Source organism: Peromyscus eremicus, chromosome 18 (assembly GCF_949786415.1).
Source record: "Peromyscus eremicus chromosome 18, PerEre_H2_v1, whole genome shotgun sequence".
Lineage (NCBI taxonomy): Eukaryota > Metazoa > Chordata > Mammalia > Rodentia > Cricetidae > Peromyscus > Peromyscus eremicus.
Window position 1 is genome coordinate 37,259,530 of NC_081434.1, and position 21,580 is coordinate 37,281,109.

The 21,580-nt window shown below is 40.3% G+C and overlaps 1 protein-coding gene across 4 annotated transcripts in view; it reads left to right on the plus strand.

Moving 5' to 3' along the window:
• Scyl2 (SCY1 like pseudokinase 2) overlaps positions 1-21,580 on the plus strand; it is a 58,038-nt gene that overhangs the window by 14,612 nt on the left and 21,846 nt on the right. For 3 of the 4 annotated variants that reach the window (XM_059245668.1, XM_059245670.1, XM_059245669.1), the window contains exons 3-11: positions 6,516-6,673; positions 9,694-9,838; positions 11,978-12,127; positions 13,132-13,353; positions 14,054-14,170; positions 14,967-15,092; positions 16,272-16,448; positions 19,482-19,604; positions 20,711-20,824. In XM_059245668.1, the coding sequence (XP_059101651.1) occupies positions 6,516-6,673; positions 9,694-9,838; positions 11,978-12,127; positions 13,132-13,353; positions 14,054-14,170; positions 14,967-15,092; positions 16,272-16,448; positions 19,482-19,604; positions 20,711-20,824 (1,332 nt within the window). Of the gene's footprint in view, positions 1-6,515; positions 6,674-9,099; positions 9,355-9,693; positions 9,839-11,977; positions 12,128-13,131; positions 13,354-14,053; positions 14,171-14,966; positions 15,093-16,271; positions 16,449-19,481; positions 19,605-20,710; positions 20,825-21,580 lie in introns of those variants that run through there. The other variant, XM_059245671.1, reaches the window with a different exon arrangement.

Sequence of the window (21,580 nt, forward strand, 5' to 3'; positions counted from 1 at the left end):
CCTTTTGGGGGCCATTTTCTTTCAAACCACCACAGATGTACCTGACACATTCTGGTGGAATCCAACACTGCTCTGTATGTTCTGTACCAGCTTTTTCAGTGGTTGGACCCTTGTAGACTTTGACCAGCTGTTAGTCTCTACATCCCTACCAACCTTGTCACAGTTACTCTTTTTAGTTCCAGATATTTGGGCGGAGTATCTATTTAAGTTTTGAAAATTCAGTGAAATATTTATTATCTCCTAAACTTTTAAGGTTTTTATCTCATTGAGTCTGTATAGTAACTGAGTCTCTAGAGTTTCATGTTTAGTTTAAAATGATTATCTGAACATAGATATTCTTTTCAAACATATTACGTACTCTAAAGAATATATGAGAAGTTTTCTGGAACAATTATTTATTTTTATTTTATTGGCTTTTCTGATCTTTGAATTGTTTTTAAAAAAGATAGTTAAGAATGAGAATTTTTGTGCCAAACTGTATAAATGAAAAGTGTTTACTATATGCATACATACATCCTTTAAAATTGGTATGCTATTGCTTTATGTGTTAGGGTTGTTAGAACTTTCAAGGCTCCTAATTTAAGTAATTAAAACATGATAATTTGTTTTCTTTATATACCTAGCCTCTACTTAAGATTTTAAAAATTACATTGTGTGCGTGTGCACACGGAAGTCAGAGGACAGCTTGAGGGAGTTGATTTTCTCCTTTTACCACGTGAGACTTAGGTCACCAGTCTTGGCAGCAAATGCCTTTATTTACCGAGACATCTCTCTTACTCGCTCTCTGCATACTTTTACAGAGCCAGGGGCAGGTGGATCTCTATGAGTTCACGGCCAGCCTGGTCTACAGAGTGAGTTCCAGGACAGCCAGGGCTGTTACAGAGAAAGTCTGTCTCAAAAAACCTTAAAAAAAAAAAAAATGAGTTTGAACAAACATCCCTGGTGGCTCTGAGATGGCTGCACACTCCATTATATAATTTAGATTTATTTCTTGAACTATATTGTTTTTGGCAGACTTCAGCTTTACGGTAAGCAAGGAGCTTTAAAAGTTATAAATCAGGTCCTCCTGCTTCAGCTTCTGGGGCGTTAGTGTTATAGTGTGTTACCACACCTGGCCATTTTTTTCCCCAATAATTTTATAGTTTTTTATTTAAAGTTAGGCTAATAAGAAAATAGTACTTAATTTTCTTATTCTATGAGAATTTCATACAATGTGTTTTGAACACATTCATTCTCTCAATTCCTCCCATAACCATCCTCTCCCACCTCGCATCACTTCCTTCCCAACTTTGAGATTTCTTCCTGTTTTTCTTTCCCGATGCAGTCCAGTTTGTGTTTCCCAGCTAGTCGTGGAGCGGGGCCTACTCTGGCATGGGTTGACCTCCCAGGTGTCACACTGTCAGAGAAAACGGACTCTCCCTCTCCCAGCAGCTGTCCAGTGCCACTGGCTCCTCGGCTGGTGGCAGGAGCTGATGCCCACTTTCCCTCTTTGTACTGATTTTTGCCTGCCTGGAGCTTGCATAGGTCTTGTGCACACTGTTGAAGTTGCTGGGAGCTCATATGCCTTGTTGTGTTCTGGAAAACACTTTCCTTGGTGTTACCAACTACTTCTGGCTCTTACAATCTTCCCACCTGTAATGGCTATTCTTGGTTGTCAACTTGACTATAACTGGAATGAACTGTAATCCAGAACTGGAGGAAACACTTGTGATTCGGATCTTGAGGCTGGAAGGCACACCTTTAATCAGGGCCACACCTTCTACGGAAGCCTGTATAAGGACAGTGGAGTTTGGTCTTGGCCTGCTTGCCCTCACCTCCATCAACACATTTATTTCTTTCAAAACCCCAGCAGTCCCAGAGCTGAGACACTCAGCCTTGGGGGACTGAGCAGCTACTAGACTCTTGGACTTTCCATTCACAGCCAGCCCTTGTTGGACTGCAGCCTGGAAGTCATTCCCTGACTAATACACCACCTGTTCCTCCCTGAGCTTTGGGAGGGAGGGATGGGACATGTTTGCCTCATTTGTGGCTGAGCACTGCATAGTCTCTACACTCTTTAGATGTTGACCAATTGAGGTCTCTATTAATCGCCATCTACTGCAAAGAGAAGCTTCTCTGATGGGGTTGAGAGGTGCTCTGGTCTACAGGTCCAGGCATTAAGCAGATGCTCGTTTAGAATAATAACATTGGTCATAGGCCCTAGGGCAGAACCCAATCTAGTCACAGGGGAAAACAGTACTTTTAATGTATGCAGTGAGTAAACAATGGAATACCACTTTCTGAATTTTCACTTTAAAGAAAGATTTATTTATTTTTATGCATATGAGTACATGTGAGTGTGCCACCTATATACCCTGTGCCCAAGCTTTTTGTTTTGCTTTTTAATTTTTGTGTTTTTGAAAGAGGGTTTTGTTGTTTAGGCTAGGCTCACCTCAACCTGGTGATCCTTTCTTACCTCAGCCGAGTGAGTGCAGAGGTACAGGTGTGTGTGCCAGCCACACCCACCCAGCTTCTCTTGCCTAATCATGTAGTGAATAATACGGTTTCATTTTTCTTGTATACTTGAAACTTTGTATACTGATACGATGAAAAAGTTAATTCAAAATAAATATAAAAATTGTGCTAATTGCTTGTCTTCAGTGATAATTGGTAGACACTAAACATTTGAGAATCTTTTAGGTCTAAGACATTGCTAAAGTCTATTACATTGTTTTGTGTTACAAAAACTTGGAATATCTGCAAGGCCACAGATAAAGGGATTTTTATGGAAGTGGTGAGTGTTAGCAGAATGGCGAGTACTGACTAATCGCCATTTCATGGGCTTGTGTGACCAGAAGTATTTCAGATTTTAGAGGTTTTTTTGGGTTTTGGAATATTTGTAGACTTTACTGGTTGAGTACCTTTCAGATCTGAACTCTGAAATTTTCTGAACATCCAGGTTTCAATTTAGGAACATTTTAGGTTTCAGATCTTCAAATTAGGATTGCTCAATATGATAGTAAAATAATAAAAATATAAGCTGGGAATGACATTGATATACTCCAGTCAAAAGTTTAAAAGTATAGGTATTTAATTTACAGAGTTATCAAGAGGCCTGACACAGTTAACAATACAATTTTGTTGAAATTGATTAATTGTAATTAACTGAAGAAGAAAAGTTTTCAAGCTAGTTGATAAGCTCTTGTGATCTGTGGGGGAGGAATCTGTCCCCTGACCTAGAGCAGGAAATTTAGGATCTTCTGATAGAATTGTTCCTTTTTCCTCCTTAACTGGAGTGTTCTTCTGTAAGAGCAGGGAAATGGCAAGAGTGAGTGCCAGAGCCATTTCATGTGATACGTTTTAAAAAGACACTGTGAAAAACACACTTAAATTAGATGCATTTATAAAAGGTGTTGTAGAAGAGCACTTACTGAAATAATTCTTTCCACATGAATACAAGTGAACAGTGAGGTAGGAACATAGACTTTGAGGCCACTTGTTTTTAGATTTAGTTAGGATCCTATGAGACTTTTTCTTTCTGGTTGTGCTGTATTTCTTAATAGTCAAAGAGGTAAGATGTTGCAGATGTACAGTTTGAGCATCCCTAGTCTAAAAACCTAAACCCAACATGTTCCACCTCTAACAATTTGAGTGACATGCGTTAAGTAGAAAATTCTACACCTGATTTCATGTAGCAGATTGCATTAAAATACAAGTGCCTAAATACTGTTTAAAGAATTCTCTTCAGGCTGTGTGTAAAGTGTATGTAAACATAGTGGACTTCATGCCTAGACTCGCGTGCATCCCATCCTCAAGAGAGCTCACACATTTGTAACATCCTGTGTCTGTATCAGGAACAACCCTGGTCCCAAACAGTTTTCTTTGTATAAGGGTTATGCAACCTGTATATAAAATTTAAAGCTGTCATTCAACTTCATTGACACCTACCCCAAAGGTATGTATCTTATGAATTCTCCTTATTTATCCTGTGTTATTTCTGAGCTGACAGAATGGTGTGTTTGCTCTAGAATTAAAGACTAGATGCCCTGGGCTCAGACTCTTCATCTTTCTTATTGTGGAGTCTTTACAACATTCATTCGCCAGTGTCGTTTTTTTTAATGGGACGACTATAAAATGTCTGATGGGCTACTGTGAAGAATTGGATAATCCCTGAAAAGTACTTAGCCCAGTACGTGACACATAACTGCAAATGTTCCCTGTTTCTGTAACTAATCGGCTGACTTGAGAAACACTTTATATGTTCAGTCTTTGGTAGACTAATGCCTGCAAGTTTAGCTAGAGGGCTTGTTGCATAAGTTTATTCCTCACTTCATTTCCTCCTGTAGTACTGTGGTTTGAAATAACAATAGCCAGGATTTGAGTTCAAGGTCAGTGTAAGAAAAAGCGGCAAGAGTGGTATTCCAGTTTGGACTTGCATGCTTCAAGAAATTGGATTCTTTAAAAAAAAAAACAAACAAAAAAAAACAACAACTATATTTGCTTAGAGGGGTGACAGACAATGAATGTGGGCACACTTGCCATGGCACACATGTGCAGGTCAGAGGACATACTATGATAATTCTGCCTTTCCACCACTGGTCCCAGGGATCGAACACAGATGGACAGGTTTGGAGACAGGTGGCTGTAACCACAGAGCCATTTTTACTGGCCCTGGAAATCGGACCCTTAACCACTGTTAGTTACATTCTCGGGTATTAAGTGTCTTTGACATTGGAGTGGCATTAGATTTATACCATGCCATTTTACACAATCCTAATATATTAATGTCCCTACTAAATTGACACGATGGCACTTACCTGTTTCTTTCACAGATGCTATTGATCTTGAATGTGCAGATCATTGCTCAGGTGTATAGCATTGATCAGATGAGTATTAGCAGAAAACTGATACTTGTAGTAGAAAAGAAACAAAGGATAGGTGTTGGTGTTTAAGTTAGGGGTATTCCATGATGCTTATAGTGTGTCAGGGATTGTGGCCATTTCTTTCTATAGTGTGTTATTTGATCTTCAGGGATCAAGTCTTCCCTTTTCCTGTTTGAAAACTTCAATGGTAGCTGGTTGTTGGGAGGGAAACTTCTCAAAACTCTGGTCTGAACCTGTATAAGTATATTGAGTGCTGTGTTCTGTTTTATTATGGCCCATGTCTTGGTTTTCAAGTGCTTGGAGTTCCTAGGTTGTCTCTGTGTCGCCTCTCTTTAAGGCTTTCCTTCTCTGAAGTCCTTAACCTCTATGTATGTGGAGCGTCCAATTTGTTACATTTGAGAAAACTATTGATTTGGGATTTTTCAGTAAAGTCTTGAGATGAATTAGGCTTCCAGACTAACTTGTAAAAACAGTAATCCTAATATCTAAGCAAAAACCAAAAGCCCAGAAAATAATTAGAAGAGACAAATTAGTAGAATGGGAGGCACTCCGGGCTTTTGATAGTGACGGAGCAGTTTAATTTGAGGCTTTTGAAGGGGACTTTAAAGACTCAAGATCAGAGAGTCTTGGCAAACACCCACTATTCTGTGCCAATTTGCTCTCAGCTTTCTGGAGAGGCGGTCACCTGTTGATGGCGCTGTTTCTAGACTCACATAGACTGTGTAAATAGAACAATTTTCCTTGCTTGTCTTGTGTTTCTGAGAAAATGGCAAAGAGGATGTAGGCTTTAGTGGTGTGTGTGTGTGTGTGTGTGTGTGTGTAATATAAAGCCAAAAAATGAAAAAACTGTTAATGGTCTGAGAAGTGGGGGAACGGTTCCTTGACTAGGGACCGTCCAGTGACTGCCATAGAGGACGGGGAGAGGAAGGAGGATAGGTCATTCACACGGAAGAGCTCCTTACAAATGGGTAAGGGTTTGGGTAAATAATCATTCCTAACGAGAGCCTGTGAAGAGTTCTTCACAAGATTGGTTGGAGCTGGGTGTGGTGGTACAGACCTGTAGACCCAGTGCCCTTCAAGTAGAGGCATCCTTTTTAAACATTTTATTCAATTAACATTTTTTCACATACTGATCAGTTTCCCCCTCTCCTCCGCCCTCCCCCCCTCCCCACCTTCCATCTACCCTTCTCCCCATCCGCTCCTCTCCCGTCTCCATTCAGAAAGGGGCAGACAAAGTAGAGGCCTCTTTAACCTACATAGCCTGGGCTATATGAGACTCTTTAACATTTTTTAAATTTAATGCTGGAGAGTTATTATGAGCAGCATTTTGAATTTTGAAACACTTTTGTTTAAGAGTACTACATAGGGGAAATGAGTGTTACATAGTTTGTGTGGATGTCTTACAAGACAATTTCAAGATGGGGCTTTCCCAATGTTCTCATTATTTGAGGACCTGGGGTCTTATACTTCTAAATATGTTCAGATTTATTTATGTTTTTACTTAGATTTTTGATCAGTTTGTTATTGCAGTATTGCTAAAATTTCCATGATACTAGTTTTAGTTATTTGTTTATAGACTGTTAGGTCACTCAGATATGATTTTACTGCTTTCATATATTTTCTAATAAAATTAGCTACTTTTTTTTTAATTAGGAAGTGGCTGTTTTTGTCTTTGATAAAAAGCTGATTGATAAATATCAAAAATTTGAAAAGGATCAAATCATCGATTCTTTAAAACGAGGAGTCCAGCAGCTCACCCGGCTACGCCACCCTCGACTTCTTACTGTCCAGCATCCTTTAGAAGAGTCAAGGTAAAATTTTGAAAATTCCTACAGGAAATGTCCTGAATAAAGAGTTAAAAGTAACTATTTGGTCTATTTCAAATATTATCAACAAAATTTCTTGAAAAGTAAGTGTTGGGATCTTATGGACCATTTATTACCCTAGAATTTATATTATTGTGTGTCTATTTTATGTGTATGTGTGTTGCCTGTGAGTTTATGTGCACTGTGTGTACAGCCCGCAGAGGCCAGAAGAGGGCGTCACCCTGGAAGTGGGTACGGTGGTTGTGCACCCTTTGGTGCAGGGAGCGGAGGGAGCCTGGTCCTCTGAGGAGCAGCCAGTGAGCTCTAATGAGGGAGCGAGCCTCTGCGAGTGTCATGAGGAGTTAGCACTTCCGTATCGTCAGGAGTCTGCAATTGCCTCGAGGAGTCACAGTGGACCCAGGGGAGCTGTGGAATACAGCCACTGCCTGAAAGTAGACGGTCTTGCTGTTGGCTGGGATTTGCGGTCTCCTTTTCACTAATTGTTTGGCCATCACTTTGCATGTGTGTCAAGTGCTGCTCTGGACATTAAACCTTTATGCCCAGTATGCCAGTCTGTGGTCCTCACTTATTTTACCATTACTTTTACTTAAAGATTAGCTTGGGAGATGTTGCTGAGATAATCAGAAAATAAGATTTATGCATCTTGACTGGACCAATCCTTTAAATACCCTAGCTTTGAAAATTTTTCTACATATTCATAATCAGTTATTCAAACTTGGTTCCTCCCTCCTCCTTAGCCCATTGTTTCTGTCTTAATTCAGAAAGTCTTACGTTGTCAGCCAGTTGTGTTATGTGTTCTTTAGGACGTAAGGATAAGGCAGGAGGAGGCAACTAGAGGATTCCAAGCATCCCATCTGCCTTAGCTGGGGCAGCTTTCCTTTTGTCTGTGTTATGTTCTGTTTCTGAAAGTTCATTGTTTGAAATCCGCAGGAACGCTCTCCGCTCACGACTGCATACAAAGACACAGACATTTACCATGTGCAAAATTGTGCTAGATGCTTTGCGTCCCTTAACTCATGTAAGCTTTATAATTACACAGATTAGAGGGCTGGAAATACTTTTTAAACTCTGGCTTGGATGGCAGACCTGGGAGTTAGGAGCTTGGTTTCTGAGCCTATGCTTGCTCTGGCTGGCTGTCTGTTTATCATACTATGTTGTGCCTACCAAGAAGTATGCTCACATCTCTTATTATAAAAATGTCTTTGTTATGTTAATGTGATCTATTTGTCTTATATCTCATAATACATTTGAAGTTTCTTGAGGCGAGAAGGGTTTATCCCTATAGCTTCTTAGACAGTGATTTAAACATTCTAGAATAGGGAACTCGCCGGGCGGTGGTGGTGCACGCCTTTAATCCCAGCACTCGGGAGGCAGAGGCAGGCGGATCTCTGTGAGTTCGAGGCCAGCCTGGTCTACCAAGTGAGTTCCAGGAAAGGCACAAAGCTACAAAGAGAAAACCTTTCTTGAAAAACCAAAAAAAAAAAAAAAAAAAAAAAAAAAAAAGAATTGGGAACTTAAAAACATTTTTTGTATTAACTTGGGTGTGTGTGATATGGATGTGTTGGCACACATGTCGTGATGTGTGTGGTGTAGGTCAGAGGGCAATTTTGTGGAATCAGTTCTTCCACCGTTGTGTGGGTTCTGGGAATTGAACTCAGGTCAGTTGACTCAGGTCAGATTGAACTCAGGTACTTGCATAACAAGTTCTACCTGTTGAGGCATCTTGCTGGCTTTAAAATTAGGAATTTATTTGTCATCAGGAAGAGACACAATTCAGAGATTACTTCCTGACATTTAGTTGTGAGGTTTATTAGAGATTGTGGTAAACATTAATGATAGGAGGAGGGGCACTTCTAGAAAACAACTTCACTTTAAACATATTACTAAGATTGAGATGATAGCTTTAGATCCTGCATTGCTTGGGCTCAGAGCAGAAGTTAAGCAGTATATGGCAGACACAGAAGAGTGCATAGCCGCTGTGAAATGACTGGCATCTTGGCACTGCAGCTTGGCTTAGCCTTGGTCCTCTGTAAGTTTTCATTGCTAAGCATAAAGACCTAAAGTGTTGGGACTTGGGCCCTGAATGCCCGGTAATTATGATGGCAGGGCTAAATTTAGTGTGCATGCACAACAGCCACTGGTGCTCTGCCTTATGTTTTGCACGATTGTCTCATTTGGTTCTTACCATAGCCCTCCAGGACAAGTGGACAGAGAGAGGCTCAGAGAGACAGTGTGCAGCATCACCAGGACAAGAAATAGGAAAGCTAGGGCTTAGCCAGATCTGACCTGTCTTCCAAGCTTGAGGTGATCAGTATGTGACTGTTGCTAACTGTGGTAACCACACACGGGCACAGGCTGTTGGTATCCATGGTAACATTCTCTCACATGGGCATAGACTGTTGGTATCCATGGTAACATTCTCTCACATGGGCATAGTCAGTATCCCTGGGAACATTCTCTGAACATTAAAATCTTACAAATCAGGAAAACAGTATTTGAAACTTAAAAACTATTGAATCCTTTCAAACTGGTGGGCAGAATAGATAGAATGAAGCAGTTTTGGTTGAAGAAAGACTGGGGACCTGTCTCCCCCCCACTTGCTCCTGTGGCAGACGTGAGAAGCTGCAGCTCTCTCTGAGCATATTCTGAGAATTACAGCCTTCCGTGTAAGTGTATAATAGGTTTAATGAGTAGTTTTTGAGTCAGTTTTTTGGCTTTTAGGCAATCATTTAAAAAGAAAAATTGAAATAGTTTACCTCCTGACTTTTAAAATTTAACATAAAGTGTATCTCAGTTGTCACAGAACTTAATTTAAAAGACTGAAGCATTTATCCAGTGTGATTTGTGTGTAAATGTGACTTTGTTGGTTGAGGGGTGTCATAATCATGCTGGGTTAGAAACCACAAAGTTTCTTACTAACACTTGATAGGTTATCTGCTATTTCATTTGTATTTAATTTGTATAATGTGTACAATGATAGTAACTCTTTTTCTGTTTTGAAACAGGGATTGCTTGGCATTTTGTACAGAACCAGTGTTTGCCAGTTTAGCCAATGTTCTTGGTAACTGGGAAAACCTACCCTCTTCAATATCTCCAGACATTAAGGATTATAAACTTTATGATGTAGAAACTAAGTATGGCCTGCTTCAGGTATGTAGTTTCATTTAATATGAAACAAGTTTTTTCCTTACAATTTTTCACTATTTCAAATTTATCTACCATGTAAACTGTTTTATGTAGTTTTGGCCCTTGACAATAATTTGAAAATTATTTCCGTAACTTAGAATTGTTGTTTTTATCATTAGGCTTAAGTTCTGTTTTATGTACTACCATAAACAAACAAACAAACCAGGGCTCACTATGTTGCCCTGACTGGCCTGGTACTTGCTATATAAGCCAGACTAGCCTTGAACCACAGTGCCTTGCTAAGTTATTTTAAATATATAAAACTGATATATATATATATATATATATATATATATATATATTAACCTTTGAGGAAGGCCACTTATTGGCTGTTGGATAAGTTCTTTTTAATTCTTTTGAATCCTGTAAATTCATTTCATAAACAAAACTTTAAAAATGAAAATAAAGATATTTAGTAAGGATAAAATAACTTTAAGGAAATTTAGAATATATTGAGAGATATTATTAGTCTTCTCATACATGCTTCAATTTTACGATTTTTTTTCCTCTGCCTTCCAGAGAAAGAAAACCTTTAGCACCGTGAAGTAGACTCACTAGGAAATTCTGAGTTTCTTTGAAAGATTTTATTGTTTTAAAAACAGTTTCTGATTTCTCGTTGTGTGTTGAGTGGGGAGGGCATGTGTGGAGGTCAGAGACAGCTTGTGGGCATAGGTTCTCCTGTGTGTTCTGGGTGGAACTCGGCTCGTCAGGTTTGACAGTGAGTGCCTTTACCTGAGGAGCCGTCATGCCCACCTTCTGTACTTTTGATGTTACATCCAGGACGGGAGAACTTATGTCCTGAAATGTCTCCATTGTCTTTCTGAGAGGTCTGTAGTTTTTTGGTCATTAATACATTTTGAAATGGTTGATTTTGTTTGTTTTATTGGAGGTGGGGGACCCTGCAGTGTATCCAGGGATATTTTAAAGTGGAAATAAGATGATTTGCATATATGTTGTTTTATTTATTATTGAGACAGGGTCTTAGTGTGTAATCCTGGCTGGCCTGGAATTTTCTATGTAGACCAAGCTGGCCTTTGAACTCAACAGAGATCCCCCTGCCTCTGCTTCCAGAGTACTGGGGTTGTGGGGTTGAAGACATGTACCACCATGGCTGGCTGACTGGCTAAACTAAAAAAGACAGAAAAACCAGGAGATAACTTGGGCTTTTGTCCTTAGCAAGTAGAAAACAAGTGAGTATTAACTAGTATGGAAAGCATTGTAGGAGAAGTGAACTAAGTTTGGGGTAGAAACTCAGCTTCGGGTTGCTCTGAGTGAGACTCAGGCTTACAAGAGAGTGGAGGGGAGAGAAAGTGGTCAGGTAAGGAAGTCTAGGTGTGAGCGGAGGCCCAGCTGGGTCCACAGGGAGCAGTCAGCAGGTGGGTGATGCAAACGTGAGAGCCCTAAAGAAACATCTGGGGGATCGAATGGAGGAGCCAGGAAAAGAGACCGGAAACAGAGGTTTCTTGGAAGTCTGAGAGCACTCACTGGCCAGACCTTCCTGTACAGACAGCCTTCTGTTTGTTTACCGGGCTCCATAGTCAACTTCACACAGACATTACATTTAATCAGTGGGACAGTGAGTGCACATTAAACATTTAAAAACTAAGTATAGTACTTACTACTTAGAAAAGTTGGATTTTAAATATTAAGTGTAACTGCACAAAAATATTAACTATCTGTTACTAAATGAGAATTTTTATGTTTCAAACTCTGGAAATGAATAAATTTAGGCAGCAGAAACTTCTCTTTCTGTTATTATAAAATGGAACCTCCCCCCCCCCTTTTTTTTTTTTTTTGAGACTGGTTTTTCTGTATAGCCCTGGATGTCCTGGAACTCGCTCTGTAGACAAGACTGGTCTTAAACTCAGAGTTCTGCCTGCCTCTGCCTCCCAGAGTGCTGGGATTAAAGGTGTGGGCCATCACACCCAGCTAAAAAAAGAACTTCTTAATAGATAGATGTGCTTGAGTTTGTTGCAAGATTTCCCTCACTAGTTTGATTGCTAGCTGACTTGTGAAAACTACTAGGGGAGCCGGCAGGTCTTGTGTTCAATATAAAGTCATTTTTTTCAAGAGTAGTTTTGTTTTGTTTTTTTTCACTTCCAGGTTTCTGAAGGATTGTCGTTTTTGCATAGCAGTGTGAAAATGGTTCATGGAAATGTTACTCCTGAAAATATAATTTTGAATAAAAGTGGAGCCTGGAAAATAATGGGTTTTGATTTTTGTGTGTCATCAAGCAATCCTTCTGAACAAGAGGTAATGACGGCTTTCCTGTTTGGATTTGTTTTAAATCCTGGAAATCTGTGATAGGCTCTGCAGTGAACTAGAACATGTCAGCAGTCTGGTAGAGTGTGAGACTCTTTACCAGAGTACGTCTAACTGTAGAGAGAACTCCCGGGGTTGGTTGTGCCCGAGAGTATTCTCCAGATGATTAATTCTGTAGCTGTCTCCAGCAAAGGGTCAACTTAGTTAAACAGGAATTTCTTCCTTAGAAATCTAAATATATAAACTGATGTTGTAACTCTTAACACCAGGTGCCTATTTGTGAGAATATAGGATCTTCCTCGGGTCACAGGGGCAATAACAGCGATTATGTGCTGACATTTATTGAAGTATTTTATTAATTTAAGAAATTGGTTGAATTTGTCCTTTGGCAATTTCATACGTGCATAGATTACATTCTGTTTATTATCTTTTATTTTCTAAGGTTCCATGCGTTTACTTAGTATGGGGACAGTGTGTTTAGGTGGGTGCCGAGTGTGCAGCTGGGATGGGAGCTCCACTTCTCTGCTCCCAAGCACTAATTTCCCAGGGATTCAGGATACCTGTCCATTCACACTTAGAAACACTGCTTTAGGCCTGCCATGCCCTGCGTTGATTGGTTCCTTATGACATCGAGTGGGACAGGGCCCCAGTTACAGCTTAGGTGTTTATCGAATGCATTTTCTGGATTTGGTGATTTGGGAATTTTAGAGTTAAAGGTGGTAGTAGCATTTTCACTTGCTTGACTCAATACAAATTGTTGTTGGTGTTTCTTTTTTGAAACAGGGTTTCTCTGTATAGTTCTGGCTGTCCTGGATCTCACTCTGTAGACCAAGCTGGCCTCAAACTCACAGAGATCCACCTGCACTGCCTCCTGAGTGCTGGCATTAAAGGCTTCGCCACCATACCTGGCCAGGTCAATGCAAATTTAAAAATAGTAAAGCCTTCGCTGTTACTCGACATTCTGACCTTGTCATCCTGTTTCTGTCTTCTTATAGCCCAAGTTTCCTTGTAAAGAGTGGGACCCAAACTTACCGTCATTGTGTCTTCCAAATCCTGAATACTTGGCTCCCGAGTACATCCTCTCCGTGAGCTGTGAAACAGCCAGTGATATGTATTCTTTAGGAACTGTTATGTATGCTGTCTTTAATAAAGGAAAACCTATATTTGAAGTCAACAAGCAAGATATTTACAAGAGTTTCAGTAGACAGTTGGATCAGGTATTTGTCTGTCAGTACTTGTTTACATGTCTCCTCGGCTTTTTTTTCTAAAATACAGACAGAAAATTCTTCTTAAAAATAAATATATTTATTACTTCTTTAAGAATTTCATATATTTTGATCATATTCATTCCTTTCCTTCCCCTGAATCTTCCCAGATCCACCCCATCTTCCCAACTGCCCTCACAACTCTTGTTCCGTTTTTGATTTGTAGTAACCCATCAAGTTTGGTTTGTGCCGGCCATATACTCAACATCCACTGGCATGTTACAGGCATGTTACAGGCATGTCAGGGGCCATCCCTAGAACAGACTTCCCTTTCCCAGCAGCTGTCCGTAGCTCCTGGGACACGGGTGAGGGCGCAGGAGTCCTTCTCCCACATGCTGGAGTGTTGACTGGCTTGATCTCATGTATTCCTTTGTAGGAGATGGTGTCTGCAGAACCTTCCTAAAAGTACTTTGTGTAAAATCAATTCAGTAAAAATAATTTCTGTAAAGGTTTCTGAAAGTTGGTCATTACAACTTTCATCATGGCATTTACTAGAGTATCTAAAATGCTGCCCATCTTACTTTAGCAATGGAAATACTTTCCAGTATTAAAGATGTTTTTAGCTATGTTGGAAGAAAAGTTAGTGTTTGTGCAGTCAGCAGATGGACTGAGGAGAATGTCTGTGCTCATGTGTTTTTGCTCTTCTGAATAGTTGAGTCGTTTAGGATCTAGCTCCCTTACAAGTATACCTGAGGAAGTTCGTGATCACGTGAAACTGTTGCTAAACGTCACTCCGACTGTAAGGCCCGACGCAGATCAGATGACAAAGGTGAGTACAGCGAGGTTCTAGTAGACGGTGGGCAGAGACTGCGATTGGAGGAAGGCGACACAGGGGAGACCAACACTGCGTCACTCGCTTCTTAGATGCTGGGTTCTTGAGGGTACTAAAACTTCAGCTTTTAGCGTGAAATAGCTAAGTAATTGATGCACATAGTTGTGAAGAAAATCAAGATTTTAAATGCACGGAAATCCTGATACTTACAATTAGAGAGGCAGACATTCTGGATGCCCAGAGAAGTTAAAGCATGGTCTTTAACTTAGCAGATAACTAGTACTCATCATGCTTCCAAGGTATTTTATTTTAAACAGTTTATTTATTTTTAATGGTGTATTTATGTGTGTCTGTGTGAAGGTGTGTGTGTGTGTGTGTGTGTGTGTGTGTGTGTGTCCGTCTGTCCGTCCGTGTGAAGGGGTGTGTGTGTGTGTGTGTGTGTCTGTGTCCGTGTGAAGGTATGTGTATGAATTCAAAAGTTGTCCCATGTTTATTCTGGGAATTTAAGTCGTGTCCTTGGGAAGGCAGCACATGCTCTTAACCGCGGAGCCATCTTTCCAGACTCAATTCTCAAGCTGTTTGAAATTTCAGTATTTATAAATAATGTTCCTGCTCAGCTGACTCACAGGTACTGCTGATTTGAATTTGAAAAGTTAATTTCTTATTTGGAGTTTTCTAGTTAGAATTTTTTTAGTGTAATGTTTAGAGTACTGCTGAATGTTTTTGAATATTTTTTCACTTTGTTGTGGACATTTTAGATGTGAGTAATTTTAACCGATGTTCGTCCTTTTAGATTCCCTTTTTTGATGATGTTGGTGCAGTCACACTTCAATATTTTGATACCTTATTCCAAAGAGATAATCTTCAGAAATCACAGTTCTTCAAAGGATTGCCGAAGGTTCTACCAAAGCTGCCCAAGGTTTGTTACCAGTTTTTTTTTTACGTAGTCAGGAGATTTTTATTTAATGTTTACTTTGATTTACTATAAACCACTCTTCCAAAGACATAAAACAACTTTACCTGAGCTACATAAATGACAGTAACATAAAAGCTTAGTTATGGTACAAAAATAAATAGGATTTAAAAAATTAGGATGCTAGCCAGGCGGTGGTGGCGCACTCCTTTAATCCCAGCACTCAGGAGGCAGAGCCAGGCGGATCTCTGTGAGTTCAAGGCCAGTCTGGTCTACAGAGTGAGATCCAGGACAGGCATCAAAACTACACAGAGAAACCCTGTCTCGAAAAACAAACAAAACAAAAAAATTAGGAGGCTACCTGCGTTAAGGCTACCTGTGCTGGACATTACGTGTCCAAAAAGATGTCAACTGTAAACAGCCACAGTGGAGCCCACTGCCTCATCCGTAGTTAAGGGATGCATTGTGTTGGTGCAAACCTCTCCAGTTCAAACCTCCCCAGTTCCTTCACTCGTTCTCTGACTTACTAAACAATGAATGCAGACTATTATTAAAGGCGGTGAGGAGGCCAGGTCTGGTAGCACACGCCTTATCTTTCCTCCCAGCACCTGGGAGGCAGGGCAGTGGGTCTCTGAGTTCTCAGCTAGCCAGACTACGTAGTGAGACACCATCTTAAAAAGAAAAACGTAGTTGATGAATGCTAAGGAGGATGCTATTTGTAAAACTATGAACTCCTGACTAATCACTTCCAAAGCTTCACCAGTCACAGCCGGTGTCTGTCTACCCTTTATGTAGGCTCTTTGGAGAGTGAACAGAAAACAGTGTCGTCATTCCTCCGAAGGCCATTAGACTAAACAGAGGCAGGGTTGCCATCTGTGAACTGACAGAAAGTCAGGATAACGCTATTAGCTAGGTGATGGGAATCAGTAGTAATGGCAGGATTAAGAGGAGAAACACTCAGTGAACACTAGTTAGAGATTTGCTAAAGGGGGATGATCATGTATCCCGTTGTTCTCCTGATAGTGCAAGCCTGTGCTGTTTTATTGTAGCTAGCAACAGAGTCTTATTTTTTCTCTAAAAATATTTTAGTTTCAGCCATGAACTGTATGGCCACTTCACACTGCAGTGTGAATACTGAAATTCTGAAATCCGTTTGTTTTATAAAGTTTCTGTTTCCCCTTTTAGCGTGTCATCGTGCAGAGGATTTTGCCTGCTTTGACTTCAGAGTTTGTAAACCCGGATATGGTCCCCTTTGTTCTGCCTAATGTTTTACTGATTGCTGAGGAATGCACCAAAGAAGAATATGTCAGATTAATTCTACCTGAACTTGGTCCTGTATTTAAACAGCAGGAGCCAATCCAGGTATGTTGTGAGTACTTCTGAATGTTTATACAGTTCTAGTGAGAACTACTACCACAAAAAACAAATCAGTGACATTTTGAGCTTTTGAAAATTGAGTAAGTTGCCAGGCGGTGGTGACACACGCCTTTAATCCCAGCACTCGGGAGGCAGAGCCAGGCGGATCTCTGTGAGTTCGAGGCCAGCCTGGGCTACAGAGTGAGATCCAGGACAGCCACAACTACACAGAGAAACCTAGTCTCAACAAAACAAAATAAAAACTGAGTAAGTAGGGGCTAGAGAAATGGGTTAGCACTTAAGAGCACTGGCTGCTGTCTCGGAGGACCTGGCTCAGTTCCCAGCACCCACATGGTCGTTCACACCATCTGTAACTCCTGTCCTAGTGGATCGAAGTCTGGATCCTGGGAGCCAGACACAGATATAAATTCAGGCAAAACACCCATATACATCAGATAAAAATAAAAATTTTAAATGATTAAAAAAAGTTGAGGTAAGTATAAGATTTTTTTTACTAGACAGAAAGCTACTTGGCATAAATTTGAATCATTGAATTGTAATCAAATTTTGCATGTGTTACATAGTTCTATTGAAAGATAGCAGTTGGAAAAACATTTATGTTTCTAGTTTTAGATGTTTTTATTTGGTTTGCTATTCCAGTAGTGAATTGGCAGATGATTTGTGTCCGTTGTCTCTCTTTATTTTTTTGGTAATAAACTTTCCTCTGGGAATAGTGTGTGTGTGTGTGTGTATAAAATCTGTATATCCATGTGAAAAATGCGAATTCTATATGTATGTGTATGTGTACGTGAAATAAATTATATAGGTTTTATTACAGTGTATATTTGTCAGAAACAAAGTTGTCTTAAGTTTAAGAACAGTGGGGTTGCGTGCCTGGCTGTGGATCTGGGTTTATCTCCTTTCTAGTATACGGATTCGTCATTATCATGTGAAAGCTATTGCTGTCCACATTTCTCAAGTGGAGAGTTGTGGGCAGATACTAAATACCATTAGGTGTTTGTGCTGCTGGGTGACGGTAGCTTAGTCATCAGCTGTTAATTCTGATGCAATGGCTTTGTGACGCTTTGTAGATCTTCCTTGAAAAGGCAGCATTTGTCTTTTGATTTTAAAATGAGCATGTAAGGTGTTAAATATCATCAGGACGCCTTCGAGCAGCATGCCTGTGAGCGATCCTCCTCTTCCATCACCCGGCTATCCCTACCCCCCTGTTTTGAGATGGGTTTGCACCACATAGCTCTGACTCACTTGACACTATGTAGCCCAGGCTAACCTCAAACACTCCCCTGCCTCCTGAGTGCTGGGATTAAAGGTGTGCCACGAGGCCTGCTGCCAGTTCTTGTAGTTCACCCTCAGTTTCTCTTCCTTAAAGAGGGGACTTTAGAAGGCAGGCTGTGGGGGTGTCCCTCCGAACCAGGGACAAGTCACAGGACAGAGGCATAAGCTTTAAAGCAGGGCTCCCTTCGGTTGTCATGGTGTCGAGAGGAAAAGTTGGTGGCATCACACTACCTAAATTGTTCAGTCGTGCCCAAATCCCAAGACACATGATCTCAGTCCCCATTTGACCCCATTCTTTTTATGATGCTAAAGTTTGATTGGCTGGATACTGTGTGGACTCTGAGAAGAGACTCTCACTGTGACAATTGTCCAGATCAGGTTCTCCTGGGGCTGTGCTTATGTGGGCAACAGCAATTTCATAGGCTATGTCCTGTGCCAAATGAAAAAGAGAGTTGAGCTGTGTCTGTCTGTGTCTGTCTCTGTGTCTGTCTCTGTGTCTGTCTCTGTGTCTGTCTTTGTTTCTGTCTCTGTGTCTGTCTGTCTGTGTCTGTCTGTCTGTGTCTGTGTCTGTCTCTGTGTCTGTCTGTCTGTGTCTGTGTCTGTCTGTGTCTGTCTCTGTGTCTGTGTGCCTGAGCACTGGCAAGCAGGTGTGTGTGTGTGTGTGTGTGTGTGTGTGTGAGAGAGAGAGAGAGAGAGACAGAGAGAGAGAGAGACAGAGAGAGAGAGAGACAGAGAGAGAGAGACAGAGAGAGAGAGACAGAGAGAGAGAGACAGAGAGAGAGAGAGAGACAGAGAGAGAGAGAGACAGACAGAGAGAGAGAGACAGAGAGAGAGAGAGAGACTGACTGACTAGCTACTTCAGGTTCCTGCTGCCATGACTTTCTTAGACATTGGACCTGGGATTGTGATCCAAATAAACCCTTTATCTTCTAAATTGCTGTGGTTATGGTTTTTATTACAGCACCATGAAACCAAACTAAGGTAACTTGGTATTCTTTTTCCTCTTACTTTTTCAGTTAATAAGCCCTCCTGAAAAATTTTTAATTGAGCATTGGCAAAACTAAGTATTCTGGGGCTTGGAGCAGTGGCTCAGCAGCTGAGAACTGCTCCTCTTCCAGAGAACCTGAGTTTGATTCCCAGCACCCACATGACAACTCACAGCCATCTGTAACTCCAGTACCGCTTTCTGGTGTCCATGTAGACACAAACATATTGCAGGCAAAACAATCATACGTATACAAATACATAATTAAAAAAACTCATCTAAGTGTTTTGGTTTGTTTATTTACAATTTAGGTATGAAGAGGCAGCTAGGAAAAAATATTAGGAACAATTAAAAATGTTTATTTCTAGAAATTTTCCTTATGGATCTTTTCATTTCTTACTTGCATAGAAACTGAGTGATAACATTTTCCCTTTTGAGACATCTAACTTTGCTTTTATTTTATTTTTTTAAACCTAGTAGTTTTCTGGATAGTTGAAACTTAGTGAAGTAATATGTTACTGTAGACATATTGGAGGCTAGTCTTTATTTAAATGAGTAAGTTGTAAATAGTTTGAAGTGTTGTGCTTACAGAAATGTAAGAGACTTGATGTGTGTGTTTTTGTCTTCCATGCCTTCAGGCTAGCAACATGGTGAGTGTCAAAATACATAACTTATTCTTCTGAAAATACTAAATTTTAACATATATTAAATTTCTTAAAGATTCTAGATTTTGATACATCTTCCCTTTTCTCACACAGATTTTGTTAATTTTTCTACAAAAAATGGATTTGCTCCTAACAAAAACCCCTCCCGATGAGATAAAGAACAGTGTCCTGCCCATGGTCTACAGAGCTCTGGAGGCTCCTTCCATTCAGATCCAGGTACAGTACCTGGTTTGTTTTTCCTTCATGATGGTCTTAAGGTAGGAGAAAGAAATAGTAAAGCATATTACAGAATTCAATCTTCATGTTGTGTGTATACTCAGTAGTGAATGTGTTTATTGTATTGCCCTGCTGATGCACTGTTGTTCGTGTAGATTGACTTAACTAAAGAGTAGTAGGGGCTGCAGAGATGCTAACAGTAGGTGCTGGTGTTTGGAGATGTCTTACTGTGTAGCTCAGGCTGGACTCGTTCACAGAGCTCCCTCCAGCTGCTCCCTTCTCCTAAATGCTAGGATTAAAGATGTGTGCCACCCCACCCACCTTACAGAGAACACGAGTTTGGTTCCCAGCACCCATGTCAGGCTGCTCACAACTGCCTGTAACTCCAGTTCCAGTACTTTGTTCTGGACTCTCCTGGCACCTGCATTCACATAGGTGTAAACCCACATTCCGGCACACAATTAAAAAAGAAAAAAAAAAGTTGGAGTTCCGTGTGGTAGCATATACTTGTAATCCCAGCACTTGAGGTGTAGAGGCAAAAAGACCAGGAATTCAAGGCTAGCTTAGGCTACATGATATCTTGTCTCAAACACTGTGGCTGGGATTATAGGTTGGTACTGCCTTGCATACCATGTACTTAAGTCACGTTTTTGATGCATTTCTCTCTTTCTCCAAGTTTACTTAAGAGTGTGAGGTTGAATTTTTCCCCTCGTAATTAATCACAGGACAAGTGGAAGCTGTACTTGCCTCTACTTTCAGCTCTCTGGAGTTACAGCCCCATACAGTTGGGGGTGCTGGCCTGTAATCTGATCTGTAATCCCAGGACTTAGACAAAAGCAGGAGGGTGGCAAACTGAGGCCAGCCTGGGCTACATAAAGACCATGTCTCAAGGGAAAACAAAACAGTACAGAACTAGTTGTGGTTATAGCCCTGTGTAGCACGCCATTTTTCAAGTGATTATAACTTATTTTTTTAAAAAATTGCTGTAAGGACTAAATAATGTAAAGCATATGGGAGTTCATTTTATACTGTGACAAGTTAGCCCAGTATGTGAGAGGAGGCCGAGCACCTTTCCTTGAGACTGATCCAATTTATTTTTTCAACAGGAGCTCTGTCTAAACATCATTCCAACTTTTGCAAATCTTATAGACTACCCGTCCATGAAAAATGCTTTGATTCCAAGAATTAAAAATGCCTGTTTACAAACATCTTCCCTGGCTGTAAGTAGTTAGATATTAATGTTCATCTTTCACTGCTCAGTGTTGACAGCATTTTCCCCTTGAGTGATAACTAGCTTATGGTTTATTTATGGAATTTGTCTTAGTTGTAGGTAACCTATATATAGTATTATAAATTTTTTCATGTAACTTATTTTTACACATATTTGCTGTGTGTTGTTTGTGTGTGAGATCATGTGTGCATGCATGTGTTTGAGTGTTGTAGTGAGCATGTGGAAGTCAGGACAGTTTGTGGGAGTTGGTCCTCTCCCTCTACCATGTGGTTCCAGGGATCAAACTCACATGGTCAGTTTGGCAGTTCCTTTGCCTGCTGAACCCTCTTTTCAGCCCTTTATGAAATTTCTATCTCCCAGAACTTAATGAATTTGCCTTTTATAAAGCTTGATCATTTTACCCATCCATCTTTATCTTGTGGTGTGTGAATTAGAAGAATACACATTAGTAGCTGAATAGACTTACAGGTAAAGGCAATGTGACACAATTGTACTTTCTAGACATCTACTCCATTTCAGTTGATGTTCCTTGGTAGAAAAGCTCTGATATGGAAGATATAAATACTGAAGTAGTAGAAGAAAGCCATTACTGAAATGCAAGCATGGAGTGAAATGGGTTTTATCCTGCTTTTGTTACTGCCTATGGCCTTGAGCATGTCCTAATACATCTAGGAAGCCCTGATTTTATGATTGACTTTTCAAAATAGATGGTAAAAGCTCAGTTTTTAAAATGCCATTTCAGAAA